Genomic DNA, 22590 nt, shown 5'->3' with positions numbered 1-22590 from the left:
TGGGCGTGTAGGCCAGCACACCACATTAAATGAAAGAACACAAGCTACATTTTAGTAACCAGCACAAAAATGGTGATTTGAATAACATCACTAAATTCAAATCATTTCTAAACCCCAGTTCAATAAGTATTGTATCCTGACCTCAATTCATACAAGGTGGGGAACTGTTTGCTGTCTTCCAGCGACTGTATGTAGGGATTCCCCTCAGAAACGGATGAAGAGGTATCACCCAATATTATACGTCTTAACAAGTTAAAAACTAACTTGTTAACAGGTAATTTTCTAACGTCTTAAGGCGTTTTTAGCATGTTATGACGTTATATTTTTCTGTGTTGACATATTAATATGAACGTAGGGCTACACGTTTTTGACCCTTGTGGCTTTACATACAAGCACTGTATAGATATTGAGTCTGACAACCTTCCCGAAGATGCTGGGTTCCACTCTCCTTCTACAGGCGTTTTATTGACAAGATTGGATGTGGCCGAGAAAGAGGTCGCACAGCGTTCTGAAGCTCAAGATGGAGGCGAGTCTTTGCCATGGAGTAACGCTGGTCACTCACCAACAAGTGGATGTCGGTGACGGACAAGTACAAGACTGTGGGTGCAATCGCCAGAAAGACCACCTGTCACAGGCAAGAACATTATCAGCAGGTAGGTAAAAAAAAAAAAGAAAAGAAAATTTAGTCGACCAATCATCCTGCTGCTCTCAAATTTGAAAGCTGTTCTCCTCCCTTCCGCAGACAGTTTGTCGTATCAGCGCGATCATTGCGGCCCTCCTCCACCCCGTTCACCTGCAATCCATCTCTTCAGTTTCCAGGTCCAGCTCCTCAGCTCATCCTGTCTTCACCATCATCACCACCAGCACCTCCAGTTTCTAGACTCCATCGGGGGGGTATCCTATCCTGCTCTCGGCCTCTCTACCCCTTCAAGTACAAGAAGACATCATGATGGAGTCTAATCGCCAACCACTTTGCTCAATGAAGTCTCTCCTGATTGGCCTCCAGAAAAATATTCTTGTGGTGTTTCCTATTATAGCATATTGTCATTGAATACATGGTTGTTTCTGGTAAGGCCTTCCTCTAAGGGTGGTGCTGTTGCAAATGGTCCGCAATCCATTTAGAGAACCCAACGCTGCCCCGTACAAATTTAAAAGCTCTGATTTGTTTCGGCTTCGACTTCATGGCTACACACGGTGAAAATACGTGCACATAAAGTCGGGAAAAATATGTCAAAGAAAAAACAGAGTTCATTACTTGCTAATTTTTGATTCACTTCTAGGAAGCTTGGTTGGGAAAAGTCCGGACCCAAGGGCCAGATGAGGCTAGGACCCCCTGCCACACGTATTTAAGTGCACTCTGCTCTTATGACTGTTTGCCAGAGCCAGATGCTTGGCATCTTATCTTGGCTGTAGGTTCATTAATGTTTGTGGTTAGGTTCTGAGCTGTGGACACTGGAGTGGAGTGAAGGTGTTTTTACACAGATATGTGCTTCCAAACATGCAGAGCATTCGAGCAGCTGTAGGCGGAGCTTGGGGCATCGTTTCGGAGTTCTGTCAGCTCCATTTGGATTTGGATTTTTTGAATTTCTGAGCTCCAAAGTCAGCAAATAGCCATGTGAACTCTGCCAGGTCCGCAGTTGTTCAGTTGGGAACACAGTGGTGGAGACTTGGTTTGTCATTGTCATTGGCAACAGGAAAAGTGCCCCAAGTTTCTTTGCTGCACCTGAGTCTTCCACAGGCGCAGCTTGTCTTGGAAAGCTCTCACTGCGTCTGATCACACAGTCCCTGCCCTGAAACTCGAGGTTCACACAGCCGGTGCTCGCAGGTCTTGATTGGCGCGCCCGCTGTTGCAGTGCATTCTGGGATTTGCGGTATCAGCAGTGTGAGTGCTGTATTCCGGCGGGCCAGTTATGATACACACATGATATTATCTCACGGACCGGGCCACATCTTGCCCGTGGGCCTTGAGTTTCAGACCCCTGCACTAGACTGTCTGCTATTCTTTCCACATGATCAATGCCCAGGACGTTTTGCTCATCTGCAGCCTACAAAAGGACAACAATAATAATCACTTGTTGTTTAAAGTAAATACAATAGGATCATTACATTTTGGGTATCATTTTCCACTCATGTTCAAGCCCCCTAACCAACTCTCCTTACTAGCACCAGCAGGTTTAGGAGAAAGAGGAAGAGTCTGGATGGAGGCTGAGGTATAGGTGGACACAGTCTGGATAGAGAGGGGGGGGTTGCAGGCCAGGTGGAGGCAGGGACTGCTGTGGGCTGCATGCAGGGAGAAGAGGCTTCTAGATGCCACCTGAGATTAAAACAGAGCAGGATAATGATAAGTAAAGATAAGGTACTTAATGGTGTCCTATCATTATATCATTATACAATAAGACATAACTATTAAATTAGATTAGATAAAATAAATATATATTTCCCACTAACTTTTGATTTACTTGATTTACTTACTGTGAAAAATGAACCAGGTCTGAACGTGTCCTTTGATTCAAGGGTGAGGCGCTCTATCGATTGAGCCACTGGCTTTTCCTTGCTTAAAATAGCGAGGAAAACAAAACAGCACTGCAGCATATTGTAAATAAGAGATGTTGTTGCGGCTTGGACCAGGAGAAGTTAAATGCGGGATGTGACAAACACCACTTAACAACCGGATAGCGCCAGCGTCTGGGTAAAATACTGTAACACAATAACACACCTCTCTCTGCATTTTATACTGGTATATTGGTAGCACCGTTATATATAGGACGCAGCCCACTTTTTACATGAAAAAAATGTATCAAAACTGTCTTATACACCGAATTTTACCGTACTGCAAAGCAACATGAGATGTTTAAACAGAGTAAATATGAAATCATACAATATAAAAACAAAAAAAGTCTAAGTTTCTTGTCTTGTGTTCTTTTTTGATTCATTTTTTTGGAAAGTTTTTGTATTATTTTGTGTTTCTGTTGCTTACAGAACCATTTGCAGCTGCCCCAATAACAGAATCCAGTGCAAAATTCTGAACATTCTATCAGAAACAAATTGCACAAGGTTAAGTTTATTCTGATAAGAAATGATGTAATTGTTATTCATGCAATATATAATCTTTAAAAGCTCTTTTTGTGCTCTTTGTGATGGACCTATCCATTCGCACATTAGATCAACATGAAGGTAGTTAAAAGGGCATTTATGGAGCCATGCAGAATTTGTCCTGTTACAGTGTTAGAGGTCAATTTTTTGTTGTCCTCAGTGTCATGAAAATGTGACTGGTAGATAGAATAGAATCTAAGCATTACAGTGATATATGACTCCATGATATTCTGTGTAGGTTAACCTCTTTTATATTGGCTCTGTGTCAATAATGAACTGTGATAACATTTAGAAAGCTACCATTGCTGCAATGCTATCATACATTTTCCAACACTAGGGACATAGACCTTTATAAAAATCACAACGAGACATGGTCCCCTGGCTCATGGACTAATTGTTCTGGTAATTCATGTTCAACTCTCTGTTGAGAATCTACAACCTCCTTTTAATACTCAGCAATTATCAGCCTTTAATTTGAAGTAAACACTAGCAAACTAAATCCATGCTTCTAGCTAGTCAACACTGAAGCCACAATGATAATATTCATAAGTCATTCAGTCACTCACATCAGTTCAACTAACGTCCGGTAACTTCAATAAATGAGGACAATAATTTTCATTTTCTCCAACTTTCACACAGCTGATGTTTCCCAGAGCAGGCACAACAGGGCGATTGTGAGGCGGCCAATGTATTCTCTGCCTACAGAGCATTATAGTCACGATCGACTGGCAGCAAATACTGAAAGACAACAACAGACCCACATACTGCCCTTGAATGAAAGTGGTCACTGTGAGAGAAGACAAAGGCAGCATTTCATACAGGGCCACTGATCTGGAGTGTTCTCAGCTGTAGTGCGGTGTGCTCGTGTGTGTGAATGCTGTGTGTGTGCAATTAGTTGGACAAAAGTGGCGTCAATGAAGCCCACCAGTGGTCCTACAGTGTCAGACATCTCCTACAACAACTCGGCCAGAGTCATTGACTCAGAGTTCATGCCGCGATTCTACGACAGTGGTGGGCCAGGCCTTATTGGAAGTGATAAAACAACAACAATGAAGCTGAAAAAATAAAAGCATTTGAGGAAAAGTTGAGTTTTGGAGACATTTTTGGAGAAAGTAAATGCAAATTAGGGCATGTTGGAGGTACTCACATTATGTTATTTGTTTATTTTAACATTTACTGATTTATTTATTTGTGAAAGGCTGCAAGGTGGTACAGTGGATAACGCTGTCTCCTCACAGTTAGAAGGTTCCTGGTTCGAATCCCAGTTCGGACAAAGGGGGCCTTTCTGTGTGAAGATCGCATGGTCTCCCTGTTTGAGTGGGTTCCCTCCGGGTACTCCGCCTTCCTCCCACAGTCCAAAGACACGTTCATTAGGTTCAATGATGACTCTAACACCCATAGGTGTGAGTGTGAAAGGTTGTCTCTCTCTAAGTGTCAGCCCTGTGATTGGCTGCCGATCAGTCCAGGGTGTACCCCGCCTCTTGTCAGCTGTTCACTCCATTCACGCCCCCTGTGAACCTGAAACAGCATAATCTTTATAGATAATGGATGGATGGTTAAACTCTCCAATATATTTAATAAAAATATATCTTTTGAATCAACTTTAATAGTTCTAGATTTAGTTAACATTGATATATTCAAGTTAAACAATTAGGTTAGATGAGATGTCTTGTTAAATTAGCTGGGCTTTTTGGGATTTTTTTTAATATTGATTATTTCAGTTATACATGAAATCTTGTGATATGTTAGGATAAAGCTTATCTATGTATATACAATATGTCCATGTGTTTAGCTGAGTGTTCAGGTATATGTTAGTGAGCCTGTTTTCATGTGTTTTCCACTGTGACCTCTCCTGTATCTTTCCATTTTCCGTGCGAACACTTGAAGTCAAAAGCATCCAGCTCGCTCTGTTTCCTGCTATTGTCCTGTGCATACAAGATCACATATGAGGAAGCTGTTATTACTGCAGACACAGCAAAAATGTGGATCCAGTGTTTCACACCACAACACCCAGTGGCCATGACTGAGAAAAGGCTTACCCAACATATAATCCCTTTTGCAACAACTATGATTTTCTCTCTCTAAATAAAGGTTTTCATTGTTTTATTGATGAAAGAGGAAGGCCGCACAGAACAGAGTGCAGGTTAGACCTTCCTGCTGGGTGTCAGGAAGCTTTAATGCAGGGGAACTTTTCTACACCATATTAGTGCTGGGTAAATTAATCTAAATGAGTCACCAAATAGCGCCTTACAGCGAGATTATTCAGGTCCAAACATAGATAGTGCTACTTCCTTTAACTGCTGTGTATATGGCCTGGGTGGAGTGGACAGCTCAGACATGTGCTGGCCTGCACAGGAATGAGTTAATGAATTGAGGAAATGTTCATGTTGATTTTCTTCTTCAGTTCCACAGAAAAGATGAGCTCTATTTTCTAGTCACGTGTGTTTGACATGCATTAGATGACGTTATCATTATTGAAGATGTTGAAATATTATGATGAGTTGTTAAACTAAAAAAAGTAAAAAGTGAACACATCCTTGAAATATTCTAACAACTATATTTAGCATTGTTGGATATATATCAGGTACATGCTTGAAAAAATAGGCCCCATATCTCTCGAGGAAGTTACAAGGGAGTTTAACACATTTAAAAAATAAGAGTTTCTGAAACGTATTTATCAGATGGACTCTTGGACACTTAACCTGATTTATATTGAGTTTTATTTCTCAGAGGATTTATGTTACTTGCAGTGGGGAGAGAAGTCCTCAGACCCTTTTCTTGATTAAAAGTGGGCCTACAACATAAAAATACTTAAGTACCAGGGAAAGACCTGTATATAAAGTGTCACTCAAGCAGAAGTGCAATCAGCAAAATACACTTGAAGATGTATTTATTTATTTATTTTTACAATATTGGACAGGACGACTGAAGTTAGACAGGAAATATGTGGGAGAGAGAGTGGGGATGACATGCACCAAAAGGCCCTAGGCCAGAGTCAAACCCTTGGCCAGTCCGACAAGGACTTAGCCAAGCCAAAATGTAGTTAAAGCATCAAGAGTACAACCAGAACTATCAGCGAACTGTAAAAAGGAAAATACTCTACTGTTAAAAATAATGGATTAGAGTTATATATTTTTTTACATCAGAAGGAAAAGTAGCCTACAGAACAAGTAGACCTACCACAAATGTACCACTGGCTATTGGGCCGGAAACACATGCAGCATCACTACTAATGTTTTCTTTTCTTTTTTTAAATAACTGTGCGAAATTGTACAATAATTCTCGTGGAGTTAAATTTAAATTTCACTTACTCTATTTATGTCCTTCTTCTGTACTTTTGGACACACTTTCTTTACCTTTTCCGTCAGGCATCAGCCGGGACACCTACGGGTCTCTGTGAAAAAAAAGTGGGTGGCGTTGTTGTATGTAGGCATGGAGAGGAGCGGAGTCGCTGGCTGCCCCTGTTTCTAGTGTGATGACAGCTGATTCTACCGAGACAGAGCACCAGGAGCGACGTGTCAACATGCTTTATCTATACTCTACTCCAAATTAAAGCATTTCTTAACGGGAATAATGAGCATGCGCACAACTTCGGAACTGTGGTCGGAACTGTAGCTGTTTTAAAAGTTGTGTCGCGGAGAAAAGAAAACTCCGCCAACACATCACCAGGCTGGAGAAGTTGGATATCTTGTCTGACTGGATCTAACGGCCCGATTCAACGTTTTTCCATTGGACTTTAAGACACATTACAGGTAAGAAAAGCTACCAAAAATACCAAATACTTTAAGCGTTTGCTGTTGGAGGAACTAGAAAAATGCCCGTGAAGACATGAAGGACGAGTAGGGATACATTCGTAATGACACATCCACAAACATTCCATTAGCTACATTTAAAGTAATACACTTTCTTGTATTATACTTCTTTGTCATGCTTTGTACTGTTACGCTGAAGTGTTGACACTCGTTTAGAGCGTACTTTGAACAGGATTTATCCTCCCTGCAGAAAGTGAATACAGAGCTATCGGGCTAACTGACTCATGACGTGAGCTGAATGAGTGATGGCAGTGAACACAAGTGCTACAGACCTAATAATCCCCCCGCTGTCTGTCTGTCACCTGTGGCTGTGTGCTGTCAGTTGTTCCACCGAGACACATAGACAAGTCACACACACACACACACACACACTTACTGAGGGAAGATTCTGGTCACACACGTGCACACTTAAATTGGGGAGTCTGGTCTGAAGCACTGATGTTTTCTATTCCAGTCTATTGTAGTTTATTTTTCTCTGTTCTGTTACATTTTAATCTATTGCAATCCGTCCGTTCTATTCAATTTCACTCCATTCTTTTATCTCTGGTCTTATTCTGTTATCTTCTGTTCAAATACGTCCAGCTCTACTATATAGTATCTATTCTAATCCATTCCAATCTATTATGTTTAATTCTGTTCTTTTCTGTGCTCTTGTTGTCATTCTATGTTATTATATTCTGTTAAATTCTGCACCAGTCTGTTCTCTTCAAATCTGTTCTATTCTGTTTTCTGTTCAATTCTGCTCTGTTCTATGTTATTCTCTTATGTTCTATTCTGTCCAGTTGTATTTGATGAAATGACATGAAATTATGTAACAGGCTGTTACATTTACATGTGCTACCCTCTATGGCTTAAATCCTCTGTTGCTACACATGTAATTTTATATCGCAATATTAGATTTTCTTTGAAACAAAATGCTAAATTCCTATAAAAATCCAACAAACAGCCTGTTAATTATCCCCACTGGCCTAGTACACCCCTACCTCAAACTTCTTTACTGTATATTCATACACAATGTGGTGTGTTGCACTCACATTCTGTTGTTTTTGAGATCAGTATATGACAGCAAAGGTGTAAAATATTTTATTTACTGAGTAGTGTACATTATAATATGTGGATAGGGTGGTCTGCATACCTTTATGCTCTGACAGGACTCTGTAGGAGGAGCAGTAAGTTGTTTAGTTGTGTACATGTCTAAGCCAATTGGCACACAGAGTCTGAAGCTGAATTCTGTCCAGCTTATCACATAAACAATCAGAGTCCAGATTTAGTCGAACTGATTTTGAGTGCGCTGCAAATTTAATTGTGAGTATGGACACATACATGTTTGTACTAAATGGCTTTGTTAACTCAATTACCTCATTAGAGACATAAAACTACAGCCATAATTAGTTTACATGGAGGAACTCAACAGGAATCTCATGGTAGGAATAGCCAGAGCAGCTTATTAATACTTTTAGTAGCAATTAGTGTCACAAGTGTTAAATTAAAAAGCAGCTTTTCTGTCTGACCAGAGCAGCATTGACAGGCTCATACTCTTAAGCTTTCTTTGCTTGCAGCTTCATGTGAAGATCAAACATGTGTATCAAGTCAGTGCATGACGGTCTGTTTTAACTTCCCTTCTGAGTCATACCTCGCAAACCACAGAAAATCAGCTTCTTTAACTACTATCAGCCTTAATCAAAGATATCTTTTCCTCTTCCGTTGTCCTTCCTTTGTGTTTGCTACCTAGTCAGGATTTGGGGCACACGTAAACGTCCTCCACACGCTCAATTATTCAACATTTGCATTTGTGACAGGCTCCTGTATCAGCACACAGAAACCTGAGATGTTTGTGTCGGTTTGCATGTGCTGCGTGTCACAAACACTATCGAGGCAGGCAGCGATGAGCAACGCAAAATAGCACGTTAAAAATAACATGATGTCTCATTGCAAAAACTGGGAAATTCGTTTTTTCATCTTATTATGTAATACGCCATCACTTCACAGGGAAGGTATTTCTCAGACATTAAAACGTGACATTCTTCACGTTCTTTGCAGGCCGCAGAGTTGAAAGTTGGATGGATGACCAGGCAGGAACATTTAGTGGATTAAATTGATTTAAACTGGAATGAAAAGAGGAAGGATACGTTTGGAGCTAAATAAGTAAACCTCATTCACTGACAAATGTTCTTTGAGCTAAATGCATAACTGTGAAAAAGTGCAACAGTTATTTTTTTGGTAGATCAAAGAGAGGGGTTTCCTAACATTGGACAAGATTGGGGTAAAGGCCTTGTTGAGACGGCCAGCCCAAATGAGTTTTTCGGCATATAGAGATCGTTTTAACACAGATTTCCAACACTTTTGCACCCGTTTAGGACCATTGGCCAACACACTGTCTTCTGCAATATGAGACATTTTTTTATTAAGAATGTCTTGGTACAGAGACCTTCATTAGGTCATATTTGCCATAATAAAAGTACAGAAGATAATATGCGTATGCGAGTCCACTTTCATGATTTCTTCAGATGTGTCTCAGTCCACTCAGTGTCTTGACCGTGTTTCTACTTTAGATAGTTGTGTCATCGGTCTATGTTGTTACGGAGGCCTATGTCGTTACCATTGCAACCCGCTGAGAAAGGTTTGGCAGTTGACAGCCATTTTCATGCAGGCTGAACAAAGGGTTAAAGCCTTAAAGACGAAAACGTAGTCTAAACTGGCTAAAATGGCTCAGTTAGCTAGCTGCTACTGTCATAGTCACATCAAACAAGGTAGATGGCTAATTAGTTAGATTTTTCTGTCTGTCTGTCACTGTTAACAGAGACTCCAGTCTGCGGTGTAGTTCATACATTTCACACAGAGCTGTAGAGGAGCATCAGGCTCCATGATCAAACTAAGTTGTATATCACGTCATAACTTCAATCCACGATCTCCCTCTTTGCCCGTGCTCTCCCCTTCTCAGCGCTGTGAGGTTGCATCACAATTTTTATCTTGTGAGGTTTTTTAAAGTCTAATGAAGGTGAATGAGGCTCCCCCCAAACACTGCTGTATGAAAAAAAAAGAATCCACGAATAGTTGAATCTTCCTATTGAATGGCCAAATTTGATTCGACTCAACGAAATCTGCTTCGGGTACAGCCCTAGTTTGTATAGAAATAAAAAGCAACTAAAATGCAATCCACCTTAGCGAATGACCTTTGACCTTTGTACACAAAGTGACTTAGCACTAAATTTTTGATGTTGCTCTAAACTGTCCAATCGGGGCGCGTTCTACAGATCCAGTCAACACAACGAAAGTGCTCCAGGCCTGTGAGGGCGCTCGGTGTAACAGCTTAGAGCAAGGTAGTGTTGCTTCCGTTTGCTTATAATCTTATAAAATGTAAAGATGGTAATGTTTAGTCCATGCAACATGTCTGTGGACAAATTAAACAACTGCTTTATTGGACCATACTGAGTTTTGTTGAGCCATTACACCCTTAAGAGTTTTATTACATCAAGTACAATTATTTCTGAAGCTGAGAGCAATCCATGTTTAGTGATCACATATTTCTTAGTCGAGTGTGCAACCGTTTCAAGGTTGATTTTGCTGAATTCATACGCAGTGGACACCACCCTCTGCGTGGGATTTTTCCAGGCTATTCTCAGTGAGTTCTTCCCAAGAGTTGATTCACAAACACTCATCGAAGCAGGCGAGGTGGTGCCATCTTGGCAGTCTTTTGTCCGTGTCCTCACTTCACCCTGAATTATCAAAAAGTTTGGGAGGTAGATGCAAGAACTGCGAGAAAAGAGAACGCACATTTCCCCTCCTCCATGAATTGATCATGTTTCTGCAGGCACGTCATGGTGTGATTCCAAGGCAGAGATCAGTTATGTAACGGCTCACATGCAAACTATTAGGGCCTCCGTGTTTTAAGGCTGCGGCATATCCTCGGGCACCTCTGGGGTCCTCCCAGGGAAAACCCTCCTGCCGTCCAAACAGATCCCTGTATCCATGTCAACGCAGCCTCTTTCCTCTGAGCTGTCCACCTCGCTGTGGAAATGTTTATGCAAAAGAAAAGTTCCACCCTGTTTGTGTATATGTGTGAGGCCATAATGCTCAACACGTGCAAGCTTGAGACAGGAACAGAGGAACAAATATCTGAGTGAAAAACAGGAATGGACGGGAATTAGAAGGATGAAAGAACAGAGTCTGAAGGACATCAAAATCCCCTGAGGAAGCGCACATTCCCTGTGTGCGCCAATGTGAGAAGATGCTGGAAAGAAAAGTGAATAAAATGTGAAGATGAAAGTGGATTTAAAACTTTGGATGAGTCAAAGAGAGGATTTTGAGTTTTTTTTTCCAAGGACCCACCCCTGGTTTTCCCCTACGTTCATGGAGCAGCTCTTAAAATGTTCCCTCGGCTGTCAGAAACTCTGCTGTTGAATGGAATCCACAAACTGCCACAAAAACACACTTTGCTGTTTCTGAATAAAAGTTTTGATCCTGCGGAAATACAAACAAGACAGGACTTTAAGAAAATCAGAAGTGTAAAAGATGACTGATTTGCCGGGCTTGTCCTTTCCTGACTCAGCTCATTCAAAGCCAAGAAATGGCTCCAATGCAGGACCTGACTTGGCTAATCAGAGATTATACTGTATTTAGACGTCCCTCCCTGCTTGCCATATGTTTCACCTGGGACCAGTTAAAGAGTCATAAACTCTGCAGCAAGTTTCATTATCTCTGACGTTCAAGTTTCGTAAGGCAGGCAACATGTCTGACGTGATCAATAAAAAAAGCAATAGTCCGAATTTTTGGGGGTTGTTATCTGTCTTGTAGAGCCTTCAATGACAAGATCGATACAACTCTTATAGACCGATCAGCCGTGACATGTGAAGTGAATAACATTCATTATCTCGTTACAATGGCGCCTGTCAGATGGTGATATATGTTGGGCAGCAAGTGAACATTTTGTCCTTGAAGTTGATGTGTTGGAAGCAGGAAAAAAAGGCAAGCGTAAGGATGTGAGCGACGTTGACAAGGGCCAAATTGTGATGGCTAGACGAAAACTGCAGCGCAGCTCTTGTGGGGTGTTCCCAGTCTGCAGTGGTCAATACCTACCAAAAGTGGTCCAAGGAAGGGAAACTGGTGAACCAGCGACAGGGTCATGGGCGGCTACAGCTCATTGATGCGCACAGGGAGTGAAGGATGGCCTGTGTGGTCCGATCCAACAGAAGAGCTACTGTAGCTCAAATTGCTGAAAAGGTCGATGCTGGTTCTGATGGAAAGCTGCCAGAACACACAGCGGCTATGGCTCCGTGGTGGAGTCTTTCAATCGGAAGGTCCGAGGTTCAATCCCCAGCTCCCTCAGTCTATGTGACGAAGTGTCCTTGGGCAAGACACTGAACCCCAAATTGCTCCCGGTGGCATAGCCAACCATCATGAATGTGATGACTGATTGACAGTTGGGCACTTTAGGTAGTCAGAACTGGACCACAGAGTAATGGAAGTTGGTGGCCTGGTCTGATGAATCCAGTTTTCTTTTACATCATGTGGATGGTCGGGTGTCTGTACGTCGCTTACCTGGGGAAGACATGGCACCAGGATGCACTATGGGAAGAAGGCAAGCTGGTGGAGGTGGTGTGATGCTGAGGACAACGTTCTGCTGGGAAACCTTGGAACCTGCCATTCATGTGGATGTTACTTTGACACGTACCACCTACCTAAACATTGTAGACCAAGTACACCCCTTCATGGAAACGGTATTCCCTAATGGCAGTGGCCTCTTTCAGCAGGACAATGCGCCCTGACACACTACAAGAATGGTTCAGGAATGGTTTGAGGAAAACGACAACCAGTTCAAGGTGCTGCCTTGGCCTCACTATTGTTCACTGTTGTTCCCAAAGGCTATATGGTTGTCAGACGTTAGCCGATGGTATTGTAATGAACATAATGGAGCTCTGAGTAATATGAAATCAACTTTAAACTATTATTTGGTTGCAGTTTTTACAGGCTTTTAAATAAATATTCAATAAGGGTGGATTCATGTCCTGAGGTTGTTTACAAAACGCTGATGGGATCCATTCTCAAACATGTCACCCAAACACATAAATCAGCTTTCTGTTTGGGCCATTTCAAATAACAGGATCAGTCCTTCCTGTCTCTGGATGTAAGCAGTCAGAATTGATGAAGGCCTTGCGTCAGAACAGGCTTTGTATCTACTGCATGTTAGTGTACAGTACATTATACCTACATGCTTTGAACACCATCTCCGTGTATTTGTATGTTTGCTGTTCGCTTGTTTGAGCGTAGCAGAAATATTTCAACAAAGTTTGGCGTCTTCAGACATTGACTCAGCCTGCCAGATGTGTTCTTTTCATCCAGCTGGCCGAGGCCACCGCGTGCTGCGTCATCTGGATGAAATGTACTCTAGAGGCAGACTGCTCTCTTCACTGTCCTGCCTTTTTATTTGTTGTTTGGAGCAACAACATTAGAACACAATGTGAAGATTGGCGTGAATACATTTGTAGTTTACGAGGAGGCCTTCATGAGATAGAGTCTGGGACTTTTGGCTGGGTTTGAGCCCAGATAATTCCATGGTATGTGGAATGGAGCTGAACCAATTGGTGGAATTATCAATTAAAGCTCATTTGCAAGTATTTTGGTAAATAATTTCGGTCATTGGTCAAAAAAATGCCAGATATTTCCTTGTTTCAGCCTCTCAATTGTGGGGATTTGTTACTTTTGTAGGTCTAATGTTGTAGGAAACTATTTAGGTTGTGAACTGTTGTTTGGATAAAATGATAATTTCGCCCACCAGAAAAAGTGCATAAAACTTCATTTTGTATGAATTAATCACTCGAGGTCGAACATTTTAACAGTCTTAATGCTAAGCTATGCTAAGCTAAGCTAAGCTATCTGGCTGATGGAAGTTGATATGTATCGCTTCATCCAACCCTTTGAAAGAAACCAAAAAGCATAATGTATGCACCAAGTGTTAAACAATTTGTTTAACCATCTAAACCAGATTTTTTCAAGTACTTTGAGAAAATAACACCAGAGTAAAAATGACTGAATGAATGTAGTTTACTATTAGAACAATTAATATATTATAATTAACAAGTAGTAGTCATTATGATACAGGGGATCTGGGAGGCACTGACTCTAAACAGATGGTTAGAAAACCACATGACTTCTGTTGACAACTGTCGTCCTCTCTCTCCCCCCTCCTCGCCCCCCATCACATGTGCTGAAAGACTAGACGGTGAAAAGAAAAAGCAACAGATGTCCCGCACTTTTTAATATCCAGAACCGTCCACCGGCCGCTCACCTGTTTGGTCGATGTTGTTCTGAGGTGAATGGGTTTCAGTGGACTCAGCATTCTGCTGCGACGAGCTCCCGGTAAACAACCAGTATCAAAAGACATCAGCTGTCATCCAGCCCTCTCCAGAGGATTCTACCGGCCTGTGTGTGTGTGCGTGTTGACATCCACAACAGGCACGTGCCAGTCTGCCACCTCAGTGTATCTGAATAGGATGAATGGCACATGAGCTGTGAATCAGTGTGAGCCGCGTCCTGGCAGGCAGACAGATAATGAGGCAGCAGCTTCATTGTTGGCATCAGATGACCTTGTTCAATAAAAGGTACAGGCAGTCAGCAGATTGCACTTCCTCCACTCCACTCGCACAAACAGAGTTACAGCACCTGCCATGCTGTACCTGTGGAGACAAAGGCAAGCTGGAGATACCCCTGGGCAAATAGCAATAGACCAGTTAGGACTAGGGGAATTGCAGGGTAACTCACAATACAGTACGTGATACGGGGCCCGCGATAATGATAATATCACGATACAGCGATTCTGTGTTCCGACTGTATCCTGCTGGCTTCTTCTTCTTCTTCTTCATCCGGCTGTCAACTTCTTCTTCTTCCAGTAAATTTCCATTCACGTCACGTTAGAGTGTCATATATTTGTAAATTACAATATTGATATTTGGCGCCAGCATATTCATAATTTTATTGCACAAGTCAGGACGGGGATATATTGCCGTACCAATATTTTGTCCCACCTCTAGTTAGGACAGTAAAAATATGCAGAATTTTTACTTGTTCAGCATATATTTTATTCTGGACAAAATTAACAATTAACCTTAGATTTATCGAAGACAACAGTGAATAATATTTCAAGGAAACAAAATTGTGAATATGAGAAAAAAAACTAATCTGTATTTAAAGGGAAAAGACAAACGATTTTACGAATAAATATGAACATTATTTGAGATTTAACTTGAAAATAAACCAGATCAGTGGTGTTGCTAGGAACACGTTTTAGACATATATATGTGAATTATCTGTTCATTATAACCATATCATACAGTGTTGTGACCAAGTCATCTTTGCTCAAGTCCCAAGTAAGTCTCAAGTCATTTGATCCAAGTCTCAAGCAAGTCACAGGTTATGTCAAGTCCAGTCAGTCCTTAGTTATGGCAAGTCAAGTCCCAAGTCAAGTCACTTTTTATTCACCCAAGATGCAGCACTCTTACCTGTAGTATCCGGTCTTTATAAAGAGAAAAGACAAGGTATTAGTAGCCCGTCTAATAATGATATTATTGACCAATTTATATAACCTGTTCATAGAGTATGACAGTGAATTGTATCTGTATTATCTTGGCACAGACGCAGCCATGATGATGGTCTGGTCTGAGACAGTAATGAGTAGTAACAAGTACGACTGATGAGACTTCTCTTTGGGGAAAAAACATCAGGTAGCGGGGGGCTTTGATGTTGCGTGTTGCCATAGCGAGTAGTTTGACTGACAGCCAGGCATCAAATCATGACAATCAAATACCGGGGAGCTTTTTGAGTCCTCCAATCATGATTCCCAGTTTGCGCTGCTTACATACCTGATAGTTAGACAGAAACTTGACAACATTGAATTATATCATTTTATATTTAACAGCTTACATTCAAACTTATGAATACACGCAAGTCATCTGAGTCATCATGCCTGAAGTCAAGTAAAGTCACCAGTCATCAAAACTTGTGTCCACTCGAGTCCAAGTCACCAAGTCTCAAGTCCACATCTCTGTATCATACCATAGCAACATCAAACACATTTTAACAATACAGTTTCTCAAGAACCAAAAATATTATTGGGGACCCATTCAATTTCCCAGAGAACCACTCAAATCACCAACTGTGGGTTCTGGTGTGTGGGATCAACATCACTGCAGATGGTGGTTACCACAGTGCATGAAGAATATTTACCAGACAGCAACCAGAGTTTCTTTCACTGCTTTAATAAATTATGTAAGATACAACTGAAATTGCTGCTCTTGCAATTAGAAAATCACACATAAATTTTTCTTTGTGGTTTGGTTTGAATAAATTGAAGTGACAGTTTTTTTAAACACTATTCATGTTAAATGTTAGCAGACTTTCTGCTGTTGACAGGTATGTTTGGAAACACACACATCTGTACACACACTAACTGATAGTTTAGTAAGAGTGATGATGGTTCCAGGGCCGTGTCTCAGGTCAGACAGGTGGTGCTTTGTCCCACTGTCAGCTGTGAACTGTGTGTATATATACTCTGTTTGTGTGCGAGTGAGTGTGTGTCAGCTGTTGATTTAGCCGTCTGCCGTAATCCTGTTACTTTCTCCAGTATAGTGCCAAGTGGAACACACTCGTCCCAGTCACTTGGTCTCATTCACCCTCTGTCCCTTAAACAACCCTCTCAGTGCCCGCTGTTGTTGAATTGTGTCATCAGCGTTGTCAGGCGGTTGTTTCAGGATATCATAATCAGAGTCCTGTTGCTTATCAAGACCTCATAAATCATAATCAAAGAGACACACCTGTTTAAATATTGTTGTGAAGACCTTACAGTGTGTAAAATGCCCTTTGTACTTGTCCAGCACGTGCTGACCTGAATGACCTGTGATGAACTGAATAGGAATAGGTGGAGGTATGTGGTGTTTTCCATTGGTGTTAGGACAGTAATCCTGTACACTGCGTAGTTCACTCCAGACGTGCCTGCTCCAGCGTGATCCAGTTTTTCCCTCCCTTTTTAAATCAAAGCAAAATGGTTGCCAGTGTTGTTGTGAGTCACACATGGTTTCACGATGAGAGTGCAATGAGGAGAATGATTTACTTACTGAAAAAATTTACTAATCTTGAAGTACATCAGAAACATAGTGCTAAGTCAGATAATGTGTGCAGTGGAAATGCAAAGAGTAGAATGAACTGAAGATTAGCTGGATAAAAATTTTGAGTAATAACGTCCTTGTTCAAAGCATCTAAAGTATGGTTGATTTAGAGCTTCTTTTTAAAGGGATGTTAAAGTAATACTTAGACATTAAACACTACATCCGCAATTTTTCATTACATGATATCACATGGTAGCTTAGCATTGTGTTATTGATGCGGCAGCAGTGCAGCTATATTAGCCATTAAATGTATAAATGTGTTCCATGTGTTCTCAACATGTAGAAATAAACATTCCCCAAATAAAATAGCATATTATTAACCAAAAACAGACAGCATATTTTAATATTAAATATAGTATAGTATGTTAGGACAAAGACTAGCATCCACGCTATATTAGCATCCATGCTAGCAGCTACATGAAGATGTACAGGGGTCGCTTTGAGCTTAATGCTAATGTCAGCATGCTAACATGTCGACAATGACAATGCAAACATATTGATGTTTAGTAGATGTTATGTTTCCCATGATTACCCTCTTAGGGTCTGTGTCCACCTACGACGTTTTTTGCGATGGCAGCGCCCCCCAACTTCAATTTCAGAGTTCTTCTCACCGGCGCTCACTGTTGCTAGGTTACTAAAGTTGGCACCACTTCCGCTTCCCCTAGTAGTGACCATTAAGTCTGTTTTAAAACGCTCTGTATGCTTATTTGATTTATTCAAGGAGATTTTACAAAGAAAACAAAAACAATGCAAAGGAATTGTGTCCTGGCGTTAGCATTAGCTTTAAACCTGGATTAGCTTCTCCTCTGCCATTGTTGCTGCAAAAGTTGATATCAGAAGCCCCGCCCCTTCTTGATTTTAATTGGTCGGTGAGGGAAAATGAGATTGGCTAGCGCGGTGGTGTTCCAAAAGCTGGACTATTTTCAACTGAGAGCGCTGTGAGCAGAGCGACAAAAAACAGCATTGATTTTGCGTAGAAAATAGTCACTGCCAACGCAAATAACTCCGTTAGTGGACACAGGCCCTTAGTTCAGTGCATTATTAGCATGCTAACATTTGCTAATTAGCACTAGACACAAAGTACAGCTGAGGCTGATGGGAATTCCCTTAGTTTTGTAGGTATTTATTCATAAACCAAAGTATTGGACAACATTTTACCTGATAATGGAGCTACAGGAATGTTAAGGGATTTCTTATGTAACTGGAACTTACATCACCCAGCCCAACATGGAAAATACTGCAGGCTACTGTTACATAGCAAATAACCAACCATGTGTACCACATACAAGCACAAATTCAGCATTAATGAAATAATCATGTCGTTACTCATGTGACACAGAATCATTTTAGAATGTGATATTTGCATTTCTTGGTGGAAGAACAATACTTATATGTATTCATTAAGTAAACTAAATGGATTAAGCATTTTATTGTTTAACTTATAAATTAAATTAGCTGATTTTTATACGTAAGCTGTCCCATGTGAATTCTGCGTAACTGCTGTATGGGATGGCCACGTAACCAAACAGTGTTTCCATCAGGCAGCTTGTGTCATCCTCCAGAGCAGAGAGTAAAAGTCGCCGAGCTCCGGGGCCACTGACACACTGACAGACCCATAAATAACACTAAGGAGCTTGTCTGGCTGGATGCAGATCTGAGGATTAACTTAAAGAAGGCTGCAGCAGCCCAGTGACTCTGCGGTGCAGGTCCTGACACTGCACCACGTGTGGGAGGAGGTGTGGATCTCTGGGTGTTGGTTGTAAGCTCGGCCGCGTTAAGCTGGCCGGTGTGAACAAGATGCGATGAGTCAAGTAGTGTGAAGTGGTATGTTAATAAACAAACTACTGCTGATACAGTCATGTTGAGACATTATTTGACATTAATATAATTATAGCTAACATATGATGCCTGTCCAAAGGAGATCAAAGCAACCGAATCCAAAGCCAGATGACTCTTTTGTATGGTGTCACTTTCTCACATTATTATTGTGACGATGTAAGTTTAAACATGTCAAGCCAACCACACCGATTCAGGTCAATCTGTCTTCACCCTTATCCTTCTAAAACCTTTTCAATAAACTTAGACACCCAAGAGGTGAGGCTGTGAGTTGTTGGGTAGATCATTATCCCTGAGTGTTTAATGGAAACCATTCATAAAGGATGGTTGATATGTGCTCACCTGTGTGCATGCCAGGACATGTTTAATTTGCCACACTCTGACAGTAAGCTATTGTTCCATTTGAGCAGAGGATCAGCAGAAAGAAGAGCTTCAGGGTGTTCACTTTATTCTGAAGAGGAAGGACATTAAGTAACCCTCCCATTAATTCTTTGTTGAAAATCCACATGAAACAGCTTGCAGATTGCTATTTGCGTCCACATATTTTTGTGTTTCCTTTGAAAAACAGGAAGTTACTGAGAGAGATATTACTTGGCATTCACAGTTGCCAATCATGATAAATGTTAAAACATCAACAAAAACAGTGACATTAACAGTCCATCCAGGATTTCCCAGGCTTTTTCTGTGATTGTTGCGGCCTGGAATGCCTGATTTTAAGGCATATTTTTTAAAAAGTTGCTATGTAAGTTGCAATATTTGTGCATCACGACACATCCACCGTGAGCTACAAATGCTCTAATAAAGCCATCACTCTGAGTGAATTTCATTGTCAAGATGTCAAATAAATGTGAATGTGGAATGTGAAATGTGATTGAAACTAAATTACCATGGAATAGTAATTTCACACTGCCTGCCAATTTCAATGCTATCCATGTGCCCAAAGAAGAGCCTACACATGATTTATTGCATGTAAGCTGTTCTACCTGTTATTTGGGGGCTACGTTTGTATAAAACCACTGTTAAGACATGTTTACACAGTGCAGAGATTGGCTAAAATTGCAATGTCTCAAAAAAGTTGCAGAGATTGACCAGAATTGCAAGGTCGCAAAAAAGTTGCGGGGTTAGGCCAATTGCAAGGTTGCAAAAAAGTTGCGGGAATTGGCAAAAATTGCAAGGTAGCAAAAAAGTTGTAGGGATTGGCCAGAATTGTGAGGCTGCAAAAAGGTTGCGGGGATTGGCTGAATTTGCGTGAATTCGCTTATTCGCAAAAAAGGTCGCAAAAAAGTTGCTGGAATTGGCAAAAATTGCAAGGTTGCAAAAAAGTTGAGGGGATTGACCAGAATTGCAGGGTTACAAAAAGTTGCGGGAATTGGAAAAAAATGCAAAGTAGCAAAAAAGTTGTAGGGATTGGCCAGAATTGCGAGGTCGCAAAAAAATTGACCGAATTTGTGTGAATTCGCTTAATCGCAACTTTGCAACTTCCTTGAGGGTCTGATCCATGATTGCACGCTAGCTCATTGATGCCTTGGGAGAGAAGAAAGCCTTTCATTGGACAAACCAAGTGCAGAAGGAGTCATCAACATTTTACTTTTTCACAAAATGACGCACTTAAAAATATCATTCAGAATTCCTAAAAACGACTTTTTGCCAGTGTTAAACCAGAAGCTGGCATATGGACAATCAACACAAACAATTTATGATAAAAAACATCTATTCTGAATTAATTAGAACTTAAAGGATGAATTAGATCAATGCATAATAACATGACATAAAGATTAACAAGAAACAAGAGGGCTTCTGTGTAGTGAATAGATACACATCCTGTTTGTGTTTTAGCCTCCACTACTCTTGCATTAGTTAATTCCTTGGCTCGGAGTTTCACTGAGGCTTTAACACTGTGTGGTGTTGAGTTCACAACTCCAGTGAGCGGCGAACACCAGCTGCTTCTGTGAAACAAAACACAGCCGCTTAACCTTCACTGAGACACAAACAGACATGCTTTCAGGGCCCTTTCTTTCTTCCGGTAATGGTGGTCATCTCTTCCCTTATCATCAACCTCCACAACAACATATAGAATAACCTGAGCCACGTCTCTCCCCAGAAGCAGTGACACTAAACTGGGCTCGAGTCCTGTCCCCCCCACCACCTCGGCTCTGTCGGGCCACTTAACAGAGGCTCCATTGATTGATGCAAACTACAGACCTCTCATTTCCAGTCTCTTTCAGCGTGTCCATCCCCACCTGTGGTTAGTCTGTCGCCATATAATTATACACAAGGGCGGCAGACATACTTATTAGATGCTAATTTTGTGGGTTTTTCTTGTGAGTTTGCTCATAATTAAACTAAACTAAAGCAAGGAGACATTTCGAAACAGTTGCTCATATTAGCGACTAGAAGGTGTAAAAATATGGGAGGGGGCGAGGTCAAAGGTCAGTGATAACATACAGCAGGTAAAAATACTCTACTGTTACTGTTTACTGTCTGCCAGTATAAGTATACACCGAGCTGTAGTTCCTGTACATCTCTGTTTCCTCATGAGAGAGCAGAGAAACAGGAGAAGGAAGGAAGAGTGTTGAGGAATGTCCTTCAGCCGTCTTAAGTACAGCTCTCTCCCTCTCTTTAGATTTTCTCCTTCTTTTCTCTCTCTCCTTTTTACAGCAGGTTTCTCACGCTCTCACTTCCCCTTTTATTTGGTGTTGTTTCACGAAAGCTTACGCTCCCTGTGAGGCATTTGTTGATTTGTATGGCGAGGGTGTTGAATAGCACCACTATGCCTTGTTTACAAAATGGAAACACCTCCCCGCATGGGAAAGACTTTTTTAGTAATCCCCATTCTGTGTGGGTTTTTTTCACGCATATTTAATATAAAACAATGTGGGGATTATCTCTAACTTGTTGTCTCTCTCTACTTACTTTTACAGGTTATGAGTAATGGAAGTGGGGTCGGTGGTGCGTGCCGTGTTCGAGTTCCTCCCCAGCGTCTCAGAGGAGCTGCCACTCTTCACGGGTGATGTCATCGAGGTGCTCAGTGTCCTGGATGAGTTCTGGTTGCTTGGAAACAAAGATGGAGTCACAGGTGACATGTCAGGGGTCATATATTGACCTTTATAGCTGAAGAACGTGCAGTTTCTTTATCACAATTTACTTCCGTCTAACAAACTACTATTTGGCATTTAAGTGTTTATGTGTGGGCACTTCTCGTTTTTTGGGCTTGAAATTGCAAATGGTGCAGTCTAGCAATGCTTTCTAATAACTGTTGACATACCCTGGTTTGCTTCCTTCTCATGAGGTTAATCATACACATGTGACTTGCCACTTGTGAAGCAAGGTTTCAGGCAGATTTTACTTTAAAAAGTAACTCTTACACATTAAACAGTTTGTGTTCAAGTGGACATTCTGCAGAGGAAACTGTGAAACATCACAAATCACAAGGCATTCTTTGCAGGATGTGTGCCTGAAGTCTTTATTCTCTTTCTTTCTCTGCCCTTGAGAGGTTAAACTCACAGAAATCCACTTAAGTTTTCTGACGTCGCTTAAGATGAGGAAGGGGATTCCCTCAGAGTGCGGATGGGAAGTCAGTGTGGGCACATCAGGAAATATATATAGGCATGACTTCCTTGGAAATATGAAAACGGACATACAAATCCTGAAGTAAAGTTCAAAGAAATGCACATATTGTTTACAGGAAGGGC

General features: G+C 41.2%; 1 protein-coding gene across 2 annotated transcripts in view; it reads left to right on the top strand.

The window, feature by feature from the left end:
* The first annotated feature begins 6603 nt into the window (after positions 1-6603).
* The window catches only part of dnmbp (dynamin binding protein), a 50492-nt gene continuing 34505 nt past the window's right edge, over positions 6604-22590 (top strand). For both annotated transcript variants that reach the window (XM_069664135.1, XM_069664134.1), the window contains exons 1-2: positions 6604-6845; positions 21820-21974. In XM_069664135.1, the coding sequence (XP_069520236.1) occupies positions 21830-21974 (145 nt within the window). In that variant the 5' untranslated portion in view covers positions 6604-6845; positions 21820-21829. The remainder of the gene's footprint in view (positions 6846-21819; positions 21975-22590) is intronic.

The sequence above is a fragment of the Semicossyphus pulcher genome, unplaced genomic scaffold (assembly GCF_022749685.1).
Source record: "Semicossyphus pulcher isolate SPU_LCO1_2020_fin unplaced genomic scaffold, fSemPul1.0.p SCAF_16, whole genome shotgun sequence".
Classification (NCBI taxonomy): domain Eukaryota; kingdom Metazoa; phylum Chordata; class Actinopteri; order Labriformes; family Labridae; genus Semicossyphus; species Semicossyphus pulcher.
The sequence above is the reverse complement of the archived record's forward strand: the minus strand, read 5'-3'. Positions and strand labels throughout refer to the sequence as shown.